At 43.5% G+C, this 18,827-nt stretch overlaps 1 protein-coding gene across 2 annotated transcripts in view; it reads left to right on the forward strand.

Annotated features, from left to right (window-relative positions):
* Nucleotides 1–18,827, forward strand: part of cacna2d3a (calcium channel, voltage-dependent, alpha 2/delta subunit 3a) — a 138,428-nt gene that overhangs the window by 24,099 nt on the left and 95,502 nt on the right. Inside the window, exon 12 of one of the 2 annotated variants that reach the window (XM_037104963.1) lies at nucleotides 17,325–17,441. In XM_037104963.1, the coding sequence (XP_036960858.1) occupies nucleotides 17,325–17,441 (117 nt within the window). Of the gene's footprint in view, nucleotides 1–17,324; nucleotides 17,442–18,827 lie in introns of those variants that run through there. The other variant, XM_037104964.1, reaches the window with a different exon arrangement.

Consider the following 18,827-nt stretch of genomic DNA (forward strand, 5'->3'; position numbering starts at 1 on the left):
GATGCTTTAAATGACGGCGCTGTCATTTTTTTTAGGTGCCTTTAGACAAATTAATAAAAAAGCTGTTTATCCCCCTGACTTGCAACCTCTAAGAGGGCTTTTGTACAATCCTATGGGGAGATATATAATCAGAAAGCTTTAACTTACTTGCTACTATGTCCTGGATGAATTTAGACAACCTCTGTGTCGACTATACGGTAACTGTTGTATTTCAGCTCGATAGGGAAAAAAACAAGGCACGAATGATAGCTTTCACCTGAGTTTTAGGCAGCAGATGTTACAGTATGTTTTTTCTGTCCACGAAAGATGTAAACATATGAGAACAAACTCCATCACTTGTCTTTCAGAGTCATTTGAAAAGCATTTTATTTATTTCTCTTTTTGCCCTGGATTTGCTTTTCTTGGTCTATGGATGACATTGTGTATATATATGTGTATATATCTATATCTATATCTATCTATATATCTATATATATATGTCTGTGTATATATGTGTGTGTGTGTGTGTGTGTGTGTGTGTGTGTGTGTGTGTGTGGAAGTGGAGAGGGAACTATGTGTGATGGTGCCAATCTGCTGCCAAGGGTGGGTGATGGCTGAGGCGTTCCAGTGTAACAGTGTGTCAGCGAGGGGGAGACGGCTGCAGATTAGATTTAGCTTTGAGAAAATTGAATAGCTGTCAGGTTTGGTTCAGCACGGCTGGCGATGAGGTGAGGGACGGGGGTGTGTCGGGGTGTGTACTGATGACTGTCCCTCTTTCCCTAACCTCCCCCTAACCCTCCCATGTTTTCTCCTGCCTCTCGCGCCCTCCCTCTCTTGCTCTCATTGACCAAAGCATGATCTCACTAAATTTGATTCCTCCACTGCTCATAGTAGAAGGGAGTGGAAGGAGAAAGAGAGTGTGTGTGTGTGTGTGTGTGTGTGTGTGTGTATGTGTATGTGTATGTGTGTGTGTGTGCGTGTGTGTGCGCGCGTGTGTAAAGAAGGAGGGAGAAAAGAAGGAGGAATGTCGTGTCACAGAGTTAATTACAGCGTTAGCAGGCGGGAGTGCAGCCTGTGCTGCTATCCTTTCATGTCCTAGCAGGCCAGCTTTAGCCAACACAGCCACTCACTCATACTGTAATTAGTGCTTTGTTGGTGAGAAAAGCAGGAGAAAAGCCACTGTGAATCAAACACCCTGCCTTTACTGTGGAGAGCTCTGGAGCAGGGAGCGAGGCCCCTTTGCTACCGGATTAAAGACCTTAAATTCTTAAAGAGCACAACTGCTGACGCCGTGTTTGTGGGCTTAGAAAATCAAGCGTCTTTTGATGACTCGTTGTGCGGTTTAACTCTTTGATTCATCCCCAATCTCTGTGACTAAGTTCATTTTGCCAGCGTGAAAAGTGTGTGAGTTAATGGTTAATTTGTGTTAGTGAGGAAGTTGATTTTTTTCTTCCCCAGTTTCCTGAAGTTTCTGCAAAAGATGCACACACACACACACACACACACACACACACACACACACACACACACACACAAAAAACAACACGCGCCTGCACTCTCAGTGTTTGCATATAGTGTGTGTGTGTATGTGTGTGTCTGCGCTGTTTGGATGATGAATGTGAACACTGAAGATAAATATCCACTGTCATCTGTCATCTGCTGTTCAGGTCTGGCTGTGCCTCTGTCGGCCTGCAGATAAAGAGAATCTCACCGCGGCTGTACACACGACATTAATGGACACACGCCTTTATAAACACACACACACACACACACACACACACACACACACTTGCAGATTTCTGTAATTATGACAGATTGTTCACCTGGTGTATGTAGCACGTAAACATTAGCCAACTTGCTAAAGGGGCGGGACCAGTACTATTAAGCACATTAACGTGTGCGGCATTGTGTGAAGGACTGTCTGTGACTTGCTGCTGTCCACATCAATCATCCATGCCGTTTTGTTTGGGTCCAGCCCGTGCGCTGTAGGTAAGGATGGCCTGCATAAAGCAATACACCGAACAGAAGAAAGGACATCAGACCCATTACAGCCGCTCCATCCATCACAAAAACCTCCTCAAACCTCTGCATGCTCAGATAATTCTGGTTTATGCCCAGAATTAAACATGAACTGGCACCCCAAGCTCATTCCCTCTTTTGTCTTCCTCCTTTTCAACCTCTCCGTCAACTCTTACCGCTATCAGCGTCCTCACCCACGTGTTTTTGCACCCCTGTTCCTCCCCCCAATTATTTTCCTCTCTTGCTCTGCCCTCCCCTCGCTCTGTCTCTCCACCTCTCCCTCCATCTCCCTGCTTTAATAATGGATAGGATGCAGCTACAGCGCTGAAGAATACATGGGAGGGGGGATCTTGGGATATGCCAACGTTTGGTGCAAGTGTCGGTGGCCACACCCCACAAAAAAAAAAAATTAAAAAAAAAATTGCTCCGTTGGCCAGGCACAGTGTCGTGCACTCGCTGCACTCTCGGGCGGCCTCACTATGTGTCCCGAGTCACCCCCCTCTCGGCCTCTACATCAACCCTGCCAACATTCACACACACACACACACACACACACACACACACACACACACACACACACACGCACTCTCTCTCTTGCACAAACACACACCTAGTTTGGCTGCACTTTATGGAGGCCCGCACTGCGCCCCATTCGCACAACACTTCCCATAGACCGTGAGAGTGCTGCCAAATCGAGCTCAGTGGGACAACAGCGGCCCCTCCTCCTAACGACCTTCACCTGTACTTGCTATCATCTCGCATAAACACACACGGGGTGGAGGAGCACAGTAACGCGCAAACAAACACATTTTACGTTCTACTTTCCTTTCATGTCTCCTTTACATGCCCCGTAGTGCATCTATCAGCTGGAGGCCTGCGTTGGCTAATGTGTAGATGACACTGTGGTAATGCTGAGCACTGAGTAAGTGACAAATGATTACTTAGACACAGAGGATCAGTATGGATCGATGTCGAGCTGTATTGATTACATGGTGTTGTTGGCATGTGCAATAACAAAGACAGATACTGTGTGCAAAGCAAGAAGTCCACGTTTAGTCCACTGAGAGGAAATGTCGCTTGATCAATAAGGTTTAGCCCATTTCTCAACTGCACATAACCCATTTTTAATCTAATTAAATCGAAGTAAGATTTATTTTGGCACGAGTGTGTAAGTTCCGTCATTGCCGTAGCCAAATTAAACATTGAAGAATGATTCTATTTTAGACAAGAAAAGGATACAGAGAAGTTTGAGTCCTGATATCTCGTTGAGTTGCGCTTCATAACCAGATCTGATTGAACCATCTCAAGTTGAAGTACTAAAAAATCCCCAGGGTGCCCTGCGGTCTTCAAAACCAGAACTTTTTAGGTTGCTTCTTTCTGGGAAGTTAGCAGCAGAGATATTTCTCTTGGCATGTGGCCTGGGTATGTGGAACTATCCGTATGTAATTTAATGCTTATTTTGCTTGAGACCTCTCGCTGAACATAAGGAATCGGTTAGAATGTCCATTTATGCTAAAGGTTGCATATCTCAGTTGTGTAATTGTTGATATTGTTGTATTGTCTCAGACTTTGTTGAACTTGGTGACACTACAGTGGTCCATAGCAATAAGAGAATGAATCAGAGATATGTTAATTCCACTACAAGAGAAACTTGATGTGTGTAAAAAACTACATGCAAATATATCAGTATTGGCATCGGCAGCTGGCCACCACGATGTATACATTATTGGCATATCGGATGTCAACAAAAATCCAGTATCCCACATCCCGTCTTTTTCTTGAACAACGCAGCATTTCCTAACAGTGATGATGACGGTTGCTCCCCACACTGCTACGTTATGGGGACGACATTTTACTCAACTGGAGGGCACAGCTTCTGAACCTCAGCCCAGTGAGCTCCTGTGGTATGATGCAGAACAAGATGCTAACGTCTCCAAAGAGACACCAGAGCGTCATGACGTCATAGTGGGCTATGTATGGGTGTGAGTGGCATGGACCAGTCCTAGCTTATGTCAGATGTATTTGGTGATGGTGAATATATCAGCAATGGATAACAAGAAATGTTTGCTATAAATCACGTATTGTATAATTATCTGGGCTGCAAATGTGTTGTGAGTTGTCGGTGTTGCTCATTTTCTTTAATATACCCTCAAACTGTCTCTTCAGTTTAAAACTTCATGTTTTTGTCAAATTATGTTTATATGTTCAGTCTGACCTCACAGTCCCTGCTGATGAACGTTTTGCGGTTCTCCGCTGCCACAGATGGTGTGTTTATCCCCTCTCCTTTTTCTTTGCTTGGCGTCCAAAGCAAACCCAAATGAAACTGCTGGCCAGAAGAGTGTAACTTCCCGTTATAACTCTCCACTTGCAAGGATGAATATTACCTTTATACATCCACCACAATGTTTTGCTCTCCCCTTCCACTTTCACGCTGGCTGCTGCTAGAATCAATTTGAGGCTGGGAGACTGCGTGGAGTGGAATAGGGAAGCAGCAGGCCGCATTGTGCATGCCGCTAAGCATGAAAAATGTTTTCGCGACTCCGCTGAAACCAGCTGAATGCAGGCAACTACAGATAGACTGTGGACTATTAATCAGTTCCATGTGAAAAGATTAGACCTGCTCGTGGTGCCATTAAGTTTTTTGGCGAAGTGAATTATGGCTGTCTGAAAGAAAAAGTGGAGAGGAGATAGCGGAGAGACTACTTCCTGTATTTGCCTCTCAAGTTTTGAAAGACGGCGGCTGCCTTCGCTTCATAAACAGATTATTTCGTAGCTGATATGAGCCCATGCTGGCACCGATGATGTCAGCCTCAGCCGCCTTCAGGAACTTCTGCGCGCGCGCTTGTGGGTGGGGGGTACACCGCGATGGCAACGCATGTGAGGACATTGAAAGATGGTGGTCATTAAAGAGAGCAGGGATTTGGCACCCACTCTGAGGGGCAATGGGGCATACCCAGCAGACGCAGTGCACCCTGGGACAAACTCCTGAGCGTTGCTACCAGCTATGCCATAAGGCCGTATGTGTGTGTGTGTGTGTGTGTGTGTGTGTGTGTGTGTGTGTGTGTGTGTGTTCGTATTAGTGTACAGCTGTTAGTCTAGTGTTCCTCTCAATAGCCCTCAGGCAGCTGTTAAACACTCTATCAGTGCAGAAGCACCCATGAGCTGCGGGAGGATGAATGTGTTGAGGAGTGAAATGGGTGAGATGTTTAAGTGCTTTTAATTATGCTGAAATAAAAAGGAGCAACACAGGCTGTACCGGGTTAAACATCCGTCATCAGCAGTAAGTAATGAAGCAGGGATTATTTTGAATTTAGCATTTTTGTCCCCATAAGCATCAAAGTTCTGTGGTCACTTCCCCCCGAGTCCCTGGAAGGATATGGTGGGACTGTTTGTCCATATGACCATATTTGTTACTGTACTGGAGCAGCAGACAAACAGCAGAGCTGCACACCACAAGTCCTCTAGAACATCTGTCCAATTCCAAAAAGTCAAAAGTGTAAGGAAAAACCATGAATTGGAAAGAACTGCAAACCAAAAGACCGGGTATAAAGTCATGCTGAAGCTGTAATCTAATTTCCATATTGCAGTTTTTTTTGACACATTTTGGAACAATCTTTTGCAAAGTTTTGTTGAATTGTTTTTAAGTCCCACATTTCTTTGGGTTTCATCTCTTTTGAGCATTCTACCCTACGCCCACAGGGAGGATGTGCATGGGGTAATGATTTTATTTGTTTTTCTGAGAGATGTTTAAAAATCCATAGTCATTTTTAGACATGCTGTTTGAATAATACTGGATACAAGTCTCACGCTCCTTGGAGGCAAACTACCATTTTCGTCCGGACCCCCACTTTGGTCCTGATTAGAGTCGCAAACAATTAGCGGATTAATCGATTTGTTGACTCAAAGAAAATTAACTGTGCAACTATTTTGATGGTTGAAATGGAATATGAAACCTTTCAGCAAAGATGTCAAACATTTTTCTGGTTCCAGCTTCTTAAAATGTGATTTATGATTAGAGCCTGACCCTCTCTGAATTTTTGGTGCCACTGCCTATGAGGATATTAGGTTGTAAAGGAAACTCTGACATTAGTATACCAGAAGATATTCTTGAATAGAATATAAACATAAACACACATTTTTAGCAATGATCCTGCAAAAAGTTTAACAATCAACTTGTCAAAATTCTTGTCGAAATCCGATCAGTAAACTTCACTGGGAATTCAATAATTATATATTATCCCAAGCATCTTTTTCTGCATTATGGTCCAGAAAAAAACAACAACAAAGTTTTCATATCGGCACATATTGGACAGCATATTTGAAGTGAAGACATTAATTTATGATGGATAGGACAATATTGATATATTGATTGGGCTATTTGAAGCAATTTGAAGATGTTCTGGGAGATGTGATGAGCCTTTTTCACAATATTTTTCATTTTTTATAGACTTATTTGATCAATCGTGGAAACACTTGTTCGTTGCAGTGCTAGTCCTGACTGAAATATCTCAGCATTAGTTCGATGACGGATTGTCAGGAAATATTGTTTCCCCGAGGATGAAGCCTGGTGACTTCATTGATCCTCTGACTTTTCTTATCACACCACTGTGAGGGTGTGACATTTTTGGTTTAAGTGAAATACCTCAACAACCAATGCACTCATAACGCCCTGCTAATTTCCATTTTTAAGATGTAAGTGATGCTCTTTACTGTTTTCAACAGTAATCTCTGATTTTTACCCTTCTAATGACAACACATCAACAGCTGCTGTCACTGCTGTTAACACACCGAAGAATAGGAAGCCAGCGTGTCACCGTGATGATAAAGAAAGACTTGTAGGATCATTATTTAGCTGTTGTTATCTGTCTAGAAGTAACAGAGCGTTAATCAATCAAAAGCGAAGAGATACCAGATTTTGAACATTCTTATTAAGCCCTGACAGAAGGCAGAATTCAGTTATCTTTCATTGTAATCAATCGTCAGTGGAATGACGCTGCTTAAAAGATTGAGTGTTTCTATCTGGCAGTAAAAAAAAAAAAAAAAAAAAAGCTCTCCGGATGTAGTTTTGGATATTAAAGGGATGTGGTTAAGCATGTATGTTCAACAGGTGCTTTGTAACGCCTCAGATGTGGCTCGATGAAGCAGAAATGAACACCAGATTTATTTGCTATATAAGAAAAAAGAGACCAGAGTGCCACCTGTTAGCCGTCCCACAATCTGGTTTGCCTCTGTGGCCTCTTCGGCCTCTGACTGTGGGTCTGACCATCTGGTAGCTGTCCAAGGCCCAGCGGCCCAGACCACAATTAAACTTTTCCAAGCTCACTTCTTGCAGCACAGTCTACTTCCTATCAGTCGCTGCCCTCTTCTGACATGATTGAGTGGTCCGTCAAAGCTTTGCGTGCGTGCGTGCACGTGTCCTCACAATCCTCCCCGTTTATTCACAGCACATTGATCTGACTCTGCGACGCCTCCGAGTTCTGATGGAATTCCACATTCAGCCGCATTGATAGATTGCATTATGGTGAATGGAGCGGCGGCGAAGGTGCGGCCAGTCAAGCGGGAAGACTTTCATCCGTGTTTAAAGATGTCTTGTTTTTACGTCTGTGTGATTACCATTTACACTAAGTGTTTAATTTACATTTTATCTGTGCACGCGCGCGAGTGTGTGTTTTGTGTGTTTTACAATCCGCGGGGAGTGTCGCTGTGCCACCAGATACGGGACTCAGACCAACATGCTTTTGAGGCAGGGAGGACAAGCGTGAAATTAATTGTTCCACTTCGTCTCCGGCCAGCGCTCTTCTTTTGAGGGAACAATTTGTCGGCTGGCATACAAGGGAGGGCATGAGAGGAGGAGGGCACAGCAACGATTTGCCGTTCCTGGGAGATCCTGTGATCCAGCAGTGATTTCCTGCTTTGGATTTGGGCCGACGCTCCTGACCCCCCCACGAGTAACAGACTCGGAGTGTTTCACAGAATGCGACATCAGTCAAAGTGTAATCGTTTCTCACCCTCAATTTGTGTTTTTCCCCCTCGTTTCTGCACACGCGCACACTCAGACACACTCGCAGTAGTTGGTCCAGTGAAACTGTGGCAGAAAGCAGAATTGACCTGCCTCTGGGTCCCTACCTCTTACCTTCTTCTCTCCTCACCTCCTCTCTCATCCCTTGTCTCTCCACCCCTCCCTTCGTCATCCTCCTCCTCCTCCTCCTCCTCCCCCCCAAGCTGTGTTGGCTGTAATTACAAACACAGCTTTGGGGAATCAGCGGCGCTTTTATATGGAATGATGACAATGCAAGATGTTTGTCCGCTTGAACATGTTTTAGGAAAATACATGCTCTCTCACTGTAGGCACAAGAACGCAGCCTGCATAAATGAATAAATACAAGCACCGGTGGGAAAACACACCCCATTTGTGGATTTCTGTTTTGGGATTTTGTGGAATAATTCAGGCAGGTCATGTCTGACAATGTTTTATGTTAAGCACTTAAGATTAGATTGATGTATAGATTAGGCTGCGAATGTGTTGGCTGTCTCACATCAGATGGAGCTTAGATATTATATATCTTTCCGACGACATCATTGATTCAGGGGCTATTTTTGATATGCAGTGGTAGTGGATGTATTTAGATCGTATAATTAAGTAGAAATAGCAACATAACAATTCAAAAATACTCCATGTCAAGTATAGTTCTTAGAAAGAGACTAAATATACTTTTGATCTCACTGCCTGCATAGCATTGTTTGTTTTACATTGTTTTCAACGTACCAGTGTGGAGGATTACGTGTCACCTTGTGGTGAAGATGTAGATAGCAACCAACTCAACGCCGCTCCTCTCACCCTCCCCTACAATGACACAAAAACGCAAAAGCCGTTTGATGAGTCCATTCGAGGCTGAAACGTGCTGCAACATGGAGGACTCTATAGGAAGAGGACCCGCTCACTCTGTAGGTATAAAAGTCTCATCCGTCTGTAACAAAGGCACAGCGATTCTTAGGCTGTGTCCGATGTCTCAAACTACCCATTACATAATGGACTATATAGTGAGTTTGCCATTTTGTAGTGCTCCTGGAATGTAGAGTGAGATTTATTATACCCCATATAGTTGATTCAAAGTATCCCACAATGCATCGGGAAAAGTAATGCACAACTGATGGTCACTTACCATTATATGCCATCATGCATTGTGCTGGAGGGGGGAAAAGAATGACGCGAATGGCGTCCAGAAGTGTTTTTTTCATTGGACTGATAAGCTCAATGTATAGTCCACTACATCGAGCTCCCTGGGTAGTGAGTAGCGATCAATGAATGAGTGGGTGACAGCCTTAGCTTCAAGTGATTATACACTAATGAAAGATTATTTTGAACAGTGTGCTCCAATCCTGCCCCTAACTCCTACACACTGGACACTGAATATGTTTTATTTAACATTGTAAAGCGATGATTTGCAGCTACACCCTGTCCCCAGTGACATATGAATGAGAAAAGCTATTCCTTAATGTTGCTATTAGTGGTATGTTGAATCAAGAAGCCAAACACTATTAATGGACGAATGAATGAAAGAAAGGAGGTGTTTTCAAAAGAGTATCGTATTAAAAAGAGTGTCAGGGAGTTCCTCATATTCCATTTCTTTTTATACCCCCTTTTTAAAATTTATTTTTCCTGTTGTTGTCGATCAGTTTCTTGAAGCAAAATGCTTTTTTTTTTTTTTTTTTTCCACAAGCTTTACTTTCCAAGTTTGTCATGGACACTAGAAACTTGACCTGATTGTCAGACATGTTTGCTCATTTCAAGGGCTCAGTGCATCAGAGAGTCTGTTCAGTGGACTTATTGGTCATTACGTCCCTGTGGTGTCCCTCTTGTCTCCTCCCAGCACACACGCACACACACACACACACACACACACACACACACACACACACACACACACACACACACAGACATACACGCACACATTCAGAGTCTTGTCTCTTTTGTTACACCAAACCAGACTCATCGGTTCGCAGCCAGATGAGCGGGCGCGCAAGCACACAAAACAAACAAGGCTGCCTTTTGTGAATGAGAACCAAATAAGGCAGCTGGAATGATGCAGGATACCCTGCAATTCAGGGTCGCACGCCCGGCTTCTTGGCGCGTGCTTCTGCCGCTTGCTGCTGCGAATGTTCTTCTGGATATACCGAGCCGGAGTGACAGGAAACGCCTGAGCGGCAAACAACAAAGTCAAATCAATAACTTTTAGTTGTTTACATTTAGATGACGTGCTTCGTGATTTTGTAATTAATTTGAAAAAGTGATTTGCCCCTTCGACTTTTAACTGTGTAATCCATATATGTGCTGAAAGTAATTTGATAATTAATAATGGAAGAATCCAAGGAGCATGGTTTATATGTTTGTGTCTGTACACAGATGTTGGAGTGTAAACATAAATCTTAGTGCCAGTTAATGTGTGTGTGTGTGTGTGCGAGAGAGAGACAGCGAGGGAAGGAAAGCAGCGATTCAAACAGCTGTGAGATTGTGTGAGAGTGGGCTGAGGTAAAGTGGGCTCTGGTGACGCGTAAAATGAGCTGGGATTTGGGGGATTGGGGTTCAGTCTTGGTGTGAAATGAAGTTTTTCCCCTTCATTAATCACTTTATTGTCAAGCCCCAAGGAAACGAATTACATAGACACAAACACATAAAGTATTATGTCATTCGGGAGTCTACTAACGCTTGATTGTGACCAGCAGAAAGACACAAAGACAAACCATGCCTCCTGCCCATATACGTATCCTACCGACTGCGCAAAAATGTTTCGTATGAGAGCTGCCCTCTCCTGTATCTATTGGATCTACTGTGCAACTTTCTTTTACTTGTTCAGTATGTGTGTCCATGCAGGGTGACACATGCCTATTTTCCTGTGTGCTAATATGCAGCCTGTGTGCTAATATCTCAGCCCGGATATGGAGATTCTAGCCTCTTATTGTTGTCCCGCAGTCAGAGCGCACTGTGTAGGAGAGAGATTAGCAGCATCAGCTCATTCATGTGATGCGGCACAGCAAAGGAGGTGAGGGTGGGTGGGTGGGTGGGGGGGGGACCGAGTTACCACAGACCATACAGTATGTGTCACCACTGGTTGTCTTCAGCACATTCGAAACTGCTTTTTTTTTCAGTGGAAGCATGAGGTAGCGGTCGCAGCCTTATCGTGCTCGGGGAGAATAAATCTGTGACTGGGCTGCGGTATTCTTAAAGTTATTTTTGCTTCGGAAAGCTCTGTTTGGAACTGAACCTTGAGCTGCTCTACTCGACCTCCCGCAGTCGGCTGATTAAAATGTTAAAACTATACATTTCCGCCAAAAACAGATGTTTTGAAAGTTTCGAATTTCTCTGTGTTGCATTCCTTAAGGCTCAATTTCCAAAGGCTGCCAAGCCAGTCAACAGAGTTCCAGACTTCATTTCAACATTTTTAAGTGTGAACCCACTGGATATTTTTAAAGAGACCTCGGGAGAATGTCCAGCCGGGTTTGTTGCAACAGAACTGGGTGTTTTTAACGAGATCTCTTGACACGGACATCTCGTACTTAAATCCAAACATGATCATTTCCTAACCCTAACCTAGTAGTGCCTGAATGTTGCCTGCCAAAAAATGACCCTAGAGCATTACTGAGACAAAGACTTAGTTCCATAGTCAAGATGTGACTATATACTTAATGCTTTTTTTTTTCCATATCATCCCTCTAGTGACTGTGGTCTAATCAGTTAGTTCATCAGTTGGACCCTGGACCCTTTGGTTAGGTCTCTGTGAGCACTGAGCGCTCAGAGAGACTAAGTGACATGAAACAGAGTTCAGCGCAGCAATTTTCTGAAGTGTCATCATGAAACACACATGAATATCTACAGGCTAGAAGAAAAAGAAGCATGTGGACACAAGCAAGTAGTTATGAAATGTCAAAGCTGGTTACAGAACAACGGGGATGAGCGAGCAATAGAAATGGCTTGCATCAGAAGAATAAAGGTTGAATAAAATAGGGCTGTGTTCAGGGTTTAGGATGTGGTGGGAATGGAATGTAACAGAAAGAGAAAAGTTATTCACAATGAAACAAAAAAATGATGTAGGCAAGAAAATGTTTCTCTTTTTTTTGTTGTTATTTAACATATTTGCATGAACCGACCTTTACAGAACAGCCCACGTCTTAGATATATCTGGCCTACATATATCTCAACAGCTAAGCTGGCAATTAAAATATTTTTGAAATCAAAAGGAATGAGGAACAAAACAACAGCAATGGGATGTAAAATAGATAAATAAATAAGTAAATAAAGGAACAGCTCCCTTGTTGGTTGGAAAAAGTTTGATCTGAAGCCCAGCCCAGATTGTAGGTAAGCAGAAGTCTCCCTGTTGAAATGAGCAGCACATGTGTGACTGGTAAATCAGGTCAGTATCCAGGTGCACAAGCCTGAGCCATGTACAAAAAAAATGGAACAATCCTCTGGAAAAAGTGAACGGGAACATTGTTTTGTGCTCCTATCAGCAGGCGTCAGCAGCAGTAGTGGACATGAGCAGGTGCTCCAGCTGAGGACACGTAGAACAACCAGTGCAGTGCCTGTTCAGAACATGAGGTTCGGCACAGATTATCTGGTGATTTAAGGAGCTTACAGATCCAGTCTCGTTGATATCTATGATTTAAAATATCCATTACACCAGACCACAAACAACCAATGGGAGAGGAGTCCCAGAGCAAGTGATGGTGCCTTCAGGCAGTGGTAAATATTCTAGCCCTTGAGGCTAACACTGACTAGCAAACGTGTTGACCGCGTCTCTGCACTCACCCAGACTCATTCGACCCTCTGCTGTTGTTTTATACTCAATCCAACGTTTTGCTAAAGCAAATTGTCACACCATGCTAATCTAATGAGATGAGATCTAGTGATGAGAGCTAATGAGATCACCTGTGAGGGTCACACAATCACACTAAGCATTGACACTGCGCCTCCGTGGGTCCTCAACAATAAACCTGCTAAGTGTGAAGTAGATTGTATGAACGGTTTTGGAGTTATGCAATGAACAGCCACGGTATTTCTGATACTGCAGTAGCAACCAACCTGCGGCTGGAAGGGTGTTTCAGTGTCTGACACTTAAGCAGAGTCCTTATTAACCCAGGAGCATGAATCGGACTCCTCTGGTTGTCTTCTTTTTTTTTTTTTCACTGCACCACTATCCTGCTAAACTTGCCATTGAAGCCTGCTGCAGAAACTTTCCTCTGCCTCTCCTGGGAAATGGTAGCTCTGGATGTGTGTCAGTTGGCTTCCCCGTGAAGATGATGTGATGTGAAGAGGATAGCTTCGGGCTAATTAGGCCTGGTCTGCCCCGGTCTGCTCTGGTCAGCCTTGAATGCACATAGCGCTGCAGACAGCCTGTGGTCAGCTGGACCCTCTCAGCCTCTCACTGACCACACAAACCCGATCGCAACCACATAAACACTTCAGTTCAGGCTGTAGGCGCTCGGCGCTTCCCTTATGCCTCTGTGTGAGTGTTTAATATGTGTCAGTTCTGGGCTAGTTTAGTAGAGCCAAAAATATGCTGGTTTCAATAGAAGAGAGAGAACAATTCTTAGCTACGACTGCGCCCATGGAGTCGGCCCATTCATTTTTATAATTAGCAAAGGAAGTGGGTGCAGTGGAGAAGGAGGGAGATGAAAGAGGAGAACGGGAGACACACAAAGTGGAGAGGAGAAGCCCTAGTGAGCCAAGCAAAGGGAGAGAGAACAAAGAGGAAATTGGTGAAGAAACCAGTCAAGCCAGTTCAGGTTTGAGGTGCTGCTGACCTGTCAGCTTTAACAGCCCACCACCACCAGCAGCAGCAGCCAGGAACCAGGATTGGCCTAAAAGATGGATGTTCTGTCGCTCTGACATACTGCAGTTGTCTGTCAGGCAGAGGGATTACCGCTCTGATTTTCGTACGGTTACGGTCGCTGTGATTTGGCTTCTGAGTCATCAGCCAGTCACTTTGATTGGCCACAGAAGATGTTACTTGAGGCTGCAATTAATTAGCAATGCGGTTGGGTGAAGGGATAAAGGTTTGTTTTAGGAAATGTCAAACTTGTGGTTGTGGTGGCTGGTGCGCAGAACGGTTGTGAAGGAGCATTTCTTTCTTTCTCTCTCTCTTTCTTTCTTTCTTTCTTTCTCTCTCTCTTTCTTTTCTTTTCTTTCCCCTCCTCATGTCTGATGCAATCTTTACCAAATGCAAGAGACAGAAGTGTTTTCTTGGATGGCTGCGCCGCGGCGTTTGAAGACAATTTTGATACTCCAAACTGCTTTTGCCATGACACGCAAATGAATTTGGCAGCGGAGGCGCCACTTCGGCAGCATTTCAAAGACGCACAGACGGTTCAGTGTTATGGCTGTGAACGGGGTGTTGATGCTATGATATGGAGATAAAGATGAAACAGCGAGTGTTTTCCCTTCATGAGCCTGATTTCATTCAACCTTCCCTGGCTTTTTTTATCGCCGGCTCCTGCTTCTCCTTGTCTTTAAATGGCTCTCCTGCCTCGCCTTCAGCCCGGTGGAAGAACTTTCACACTCTCCCCTCCTCCCAGATTCCATTATACTATAAGTCAGACACCCATCTACTCGAAAAGCACCCTGATGAATCAGACCCTCTTTCCTCTAATCACTATAATTGCTTAATCTCTCCTACCTTTGCTCTTATTTTAATTCTTTTCCCAAGCACATTCCTCTTACACAGTCGCTCTGACATCACAGGGATGTTGTACCTTCAGGCTCACTGGCCCTTGCACTTCTTATAATTGGTTGCTTGTAAGGATGAATGTAGTAATTAACGGATTTGACCTTTACCTATTGTCTTGTATAGTGTAAGTCACTCTGCTTACTATTTCTGACGTAAAATATTAAAGTCAGCGTGAATTTTGAACCTGCTTCCCTCTGCTTGTGCCCAGTCTGCTGCTCTACGAGCACAGATAGCATTTCGCTCACCCGTCCATCCTCCCTCTTCAACATCACCTCCACACGCTCCTTCTCTTCACCCATCGTCCCATTTCTCTACTTTTCTGCCTTCACTTTTCACCCTTCCTTCCTTCCTTCCTGCACCTGTCTTTGCACCTCTTGAATCCCGTTGCACCCACACAGTGTTTGCTCTCGCTATCACACTCTCTCTATCTCGCTCAGTCTCTCTTATTTTCTTCCCGTTATCTCTCTTTCCCTCCTCTCTCGTATGTTTTTTTTTTTTTTTCTGTCTGGCTCCGGCCTTCTCTTGGGTTGGGGATTGGACAAAAGCAATGCACTCATAATTCTAACAAGATAACAATCATTGATCAAACCCAGTGTCCCCTTTGAGTGTCCGTTTTCGGTGCTTGATTGCTTTTCACTTCTGTTTTGCAATAGACTGACTTGTCTTAGTTCACTAAAGGGACTGAGCAATTTTTTTGCACAGCCTCTCTCTTCACTTGCTACCTTCAGCTGCAACCCGACCCCCTTATGAAAAACAAGTTCTTGGTATGAAGCAGAAAAATATCGCTGTCTGTTCAGCGATGTCCTGCAGTTTTTCAGATGACTGCCTAAATCCAAAAAGCTGCTTGCTGTCTGAGTGTCTAACGCCGTCCCCATTCCTCCTCCCACCGTGATCTCTCTCCCCCCTTTCGCCCTGCTCCCAGTGAGTGTTGTTGCGCAGGAGCAGCTGCGTCTTAGCAGGTTGGCATAACATTAGAGGGGGCATGCTATTTGATATGGCGGTAATCTTCCGTTAAATCCCCCAAGAGTGAAACACAGCCGCCTTCAGCTTTGCACACATTTAAAAAATGGTTCTCCTATTTTTTTTCCCGTTTTTTTTCTGTACAAGTATACCCCCTGCTTACATCAGCTGTATATATGCTGTATATGTGTGTGTGTGTGTGTGTGTGTGTGTGCGTGTGTGGCATGTATGGGTGTGGAATTAGCAGGACTTAATGTCACTGTCCCTAGCTAAGGCCTGGGTTAAGCTAAGAACCCCGGTATTGGTTTGCAGCACAATAATGTGATTTAGTGAAGAGCAGATACTGAGGACACTGGTGTGTCATCGATGCTTAATGTGTGGTTGGTAAAATCTGAAGGTGGTTGATAATTCTCTTGGCTGAGCTGATTGGTTTCTGTTTATATATAGATTAATTTGGCGAAGCAACTCCTACTGAGCTGTAGTCCACTACTGAACCACCGATGCTGCATTCTTGGTATTATAGATGATGGTTGTATACGGTTATTACATTTGTTCTCTTTGTAATTCTATCGCTGTTGCATCTCCTAACCCTGAGAAGACCTATTGAATGTCTGCTCATTGATCGATTTTCTATTATTTCCATGTCATGCACACATAAGGCCAAACCCTCATCGGTTTTAAAAGGCATAAACAGTTGTTGTGGTCAAAGGTTTAATTTCATTACAAAACTGCATTCTGTTTTGCCGCTTGGTCTTGAATAAAATATTCTGCTAGAATATTCAGCAAAACAACACCTCACCCTCAATCTCACCTGGGTCACGCAACAAACAACATCTGTCCTGTGTGGTTAAACCTGCCAGTCTCTGGGGCTAATGGTGGTGTTCCTGCATGGAACTGTGCACGCAGTAATCTTTGCCTTTTGTTTAAATTGTACCACACATAAGGTTCTATGCTGTAGCTTTTCCTCATGAGAAAATAAGTTCATATTTTTTGCTTAAACCACATATCAACAGACTGTGAGAAATCTTTTCCCCCTGAACTCCTGAGTACCACAAAGTAACACATTCTGGGAAACAAAAGACAAATCATTCAGGCAAAATTAGGATCAGCAGTCATGTGAGATTGTCTCTGATCAGATGTTTATTCGAGAGCTGAATTGTTTGACACTTATGTCCGATGTTTGGAGGTTCCCATCCAAGTTTTTTTTTCAGGTTTCTCTCAGGTTTTTTCCCCCTTGTTAAACTCTTATTTTATGTTTTTCTATCAGTGATTTAAGTGATTTATGACCACAAGTGAGGGGTCTTTGCAGAAATGCCTCTGTGTGGGTGCATATATTTATATATACTGAATATGTATTAGACTGAGATGTCATTCTTTAATTTCATAACTGATCATTATGTATATTTTTACCACTTAACCTTTTGACTCCAAGCTGATCGTAAAAACTATGCTTAGTAGAATTACTGCAGATACAATGCTGAACATTCGCATGGGCTCACGCTGGGAAATGCACGCTATCGAATATATAATGTATTGCATAGGAAATCACTGTATTGGAATGAGAACACATCATTTGGTGATTTAACTGGTGTGGTAACTGTGGCCTGATAACATGAACGTGTGTTTTGTTTTTTTTTCCTCCAGAAATACAAGGAGTTTGAGCGGGCGGTGCGGGTGGAGGAGATCGATGGGCTGCGGCTGGTGAAGCGGCTCGCAGAGGACATGGAGGAGATGTTTCACAAGAAGGCCCAGGCAATGAAGGTACTTGTTTTTCTACTTGAAACTCTAATCTCTTCAAAATTGAGATACAAAACCACTCCTGTAAAAGCACAACAAAATGAGATGTATGTTATATACTGTTGTGCTGTTCCATGTGACAAATTCTAACTATGTAATTACAAAGAATGAGTGTTTTTCAGGTGCGTTGGTAGATCAGCTACTGAAGCTAAAAGTGCTGGTCTGAGGTCCGTGAAATCACTTGGTGCAGTAGTTATTTCTGACCACTGTGCTGACCCCATTGGATGTCTGAAAAGGTGCTGTCATGTCACATTGCCACAGTGTAAAAAGACACATCTTGGGTTTGCCGTGTGTAAGAGAGATATGTGAGAGACTTGGGGAGGGGGGGAGGGGGGGGGGGGGCTGGGGCCTGCTGGTGAGGTGACAGACAGAGAGAGAGGCTGTGAACCACCAATCAGTGCCTGTGTCACTTTATTGATCCGCTAAGGTCAGACATCGGCATCTACTGTAAGAGGCCGCTTAAGGGCACCGCTCTACAAACTGAAAATCAAAATCTCAAACTAGTATCATATGCGTTAGGCAGATATCTAGGTCATTGTGAGTCTCCGACATCTCATTAGTAGGTTGACTTGCGATGACATGAGATATGTTTTTAAATCCGTGAAGAGACCGGAGTCTGTTTATTCCTCCAAAACACCGGCCACAACACCAGCTCAGAGAGAGTAAGAGCAGTTAGTTACATTAATCCCTGGTAAAGCTCAGAACTCCTAGAGCATCACTGATATCCATCAACCAAAGGATACTAAAAGACAACACCCACCTCAGCCTCAGTCGGTTCACTGCTGCTGTCTGGCAAAAGATGAAATACCTGATGCCGTACCAACAAAGCAAAATTGTTTTTCTTGTGTAATATAAACATACAAGTTGCATTTCATTTTACAACCATTTGCTGTAGAATGACAAATAAATGAACCCGAACCTTGAACTCTAAAGTTGATTCTTATTAGAGCCCAACTTACATTGGTCAGCCAATAACATTAGCACATATTGACGATTACAGATATATTGCTATCAGCGTCAATATAGACTGATTTTTATATATATATATATATATATATATATATATATTTTAAGATTATAATGCAGAAAATTATCTGTATTTTATAATTATTATACTCCCAGTGAAGCATTTAACCACATTTGAGAGATCAGTGCAAAAAATGTGTGTATATCCGCCGATATATCGGTATCTGAATTTTTTCCTCCCTATTAGTGGTTATTGATAAAACTCGAGTATTGGTCAGGCTTTAGTTTTTATGCCATGGTCAAAGCAAGAGCATGGTGATGGGTTTGCCTGTGCAAGTTTTCAACTTGAATGTCTGTTTTGTCTGACACTGACAACAAATGTGA

This window comes from Acanthopagrus latus, chromosome 7, assembly GCF_904848185.1.
Source record: "Acanthopagrus latus isolate v.2019 chromosome 7, fAcaLat1.1, whole genome shotgun sequence".
NCBI classification, from domain to species: domain Eukaryota; kingdom Metazoa; phylum Chordata; class Actinopteri; order Spariformes; family Sparidae; genus Acanthopagrus; species Acanthopagrus latus.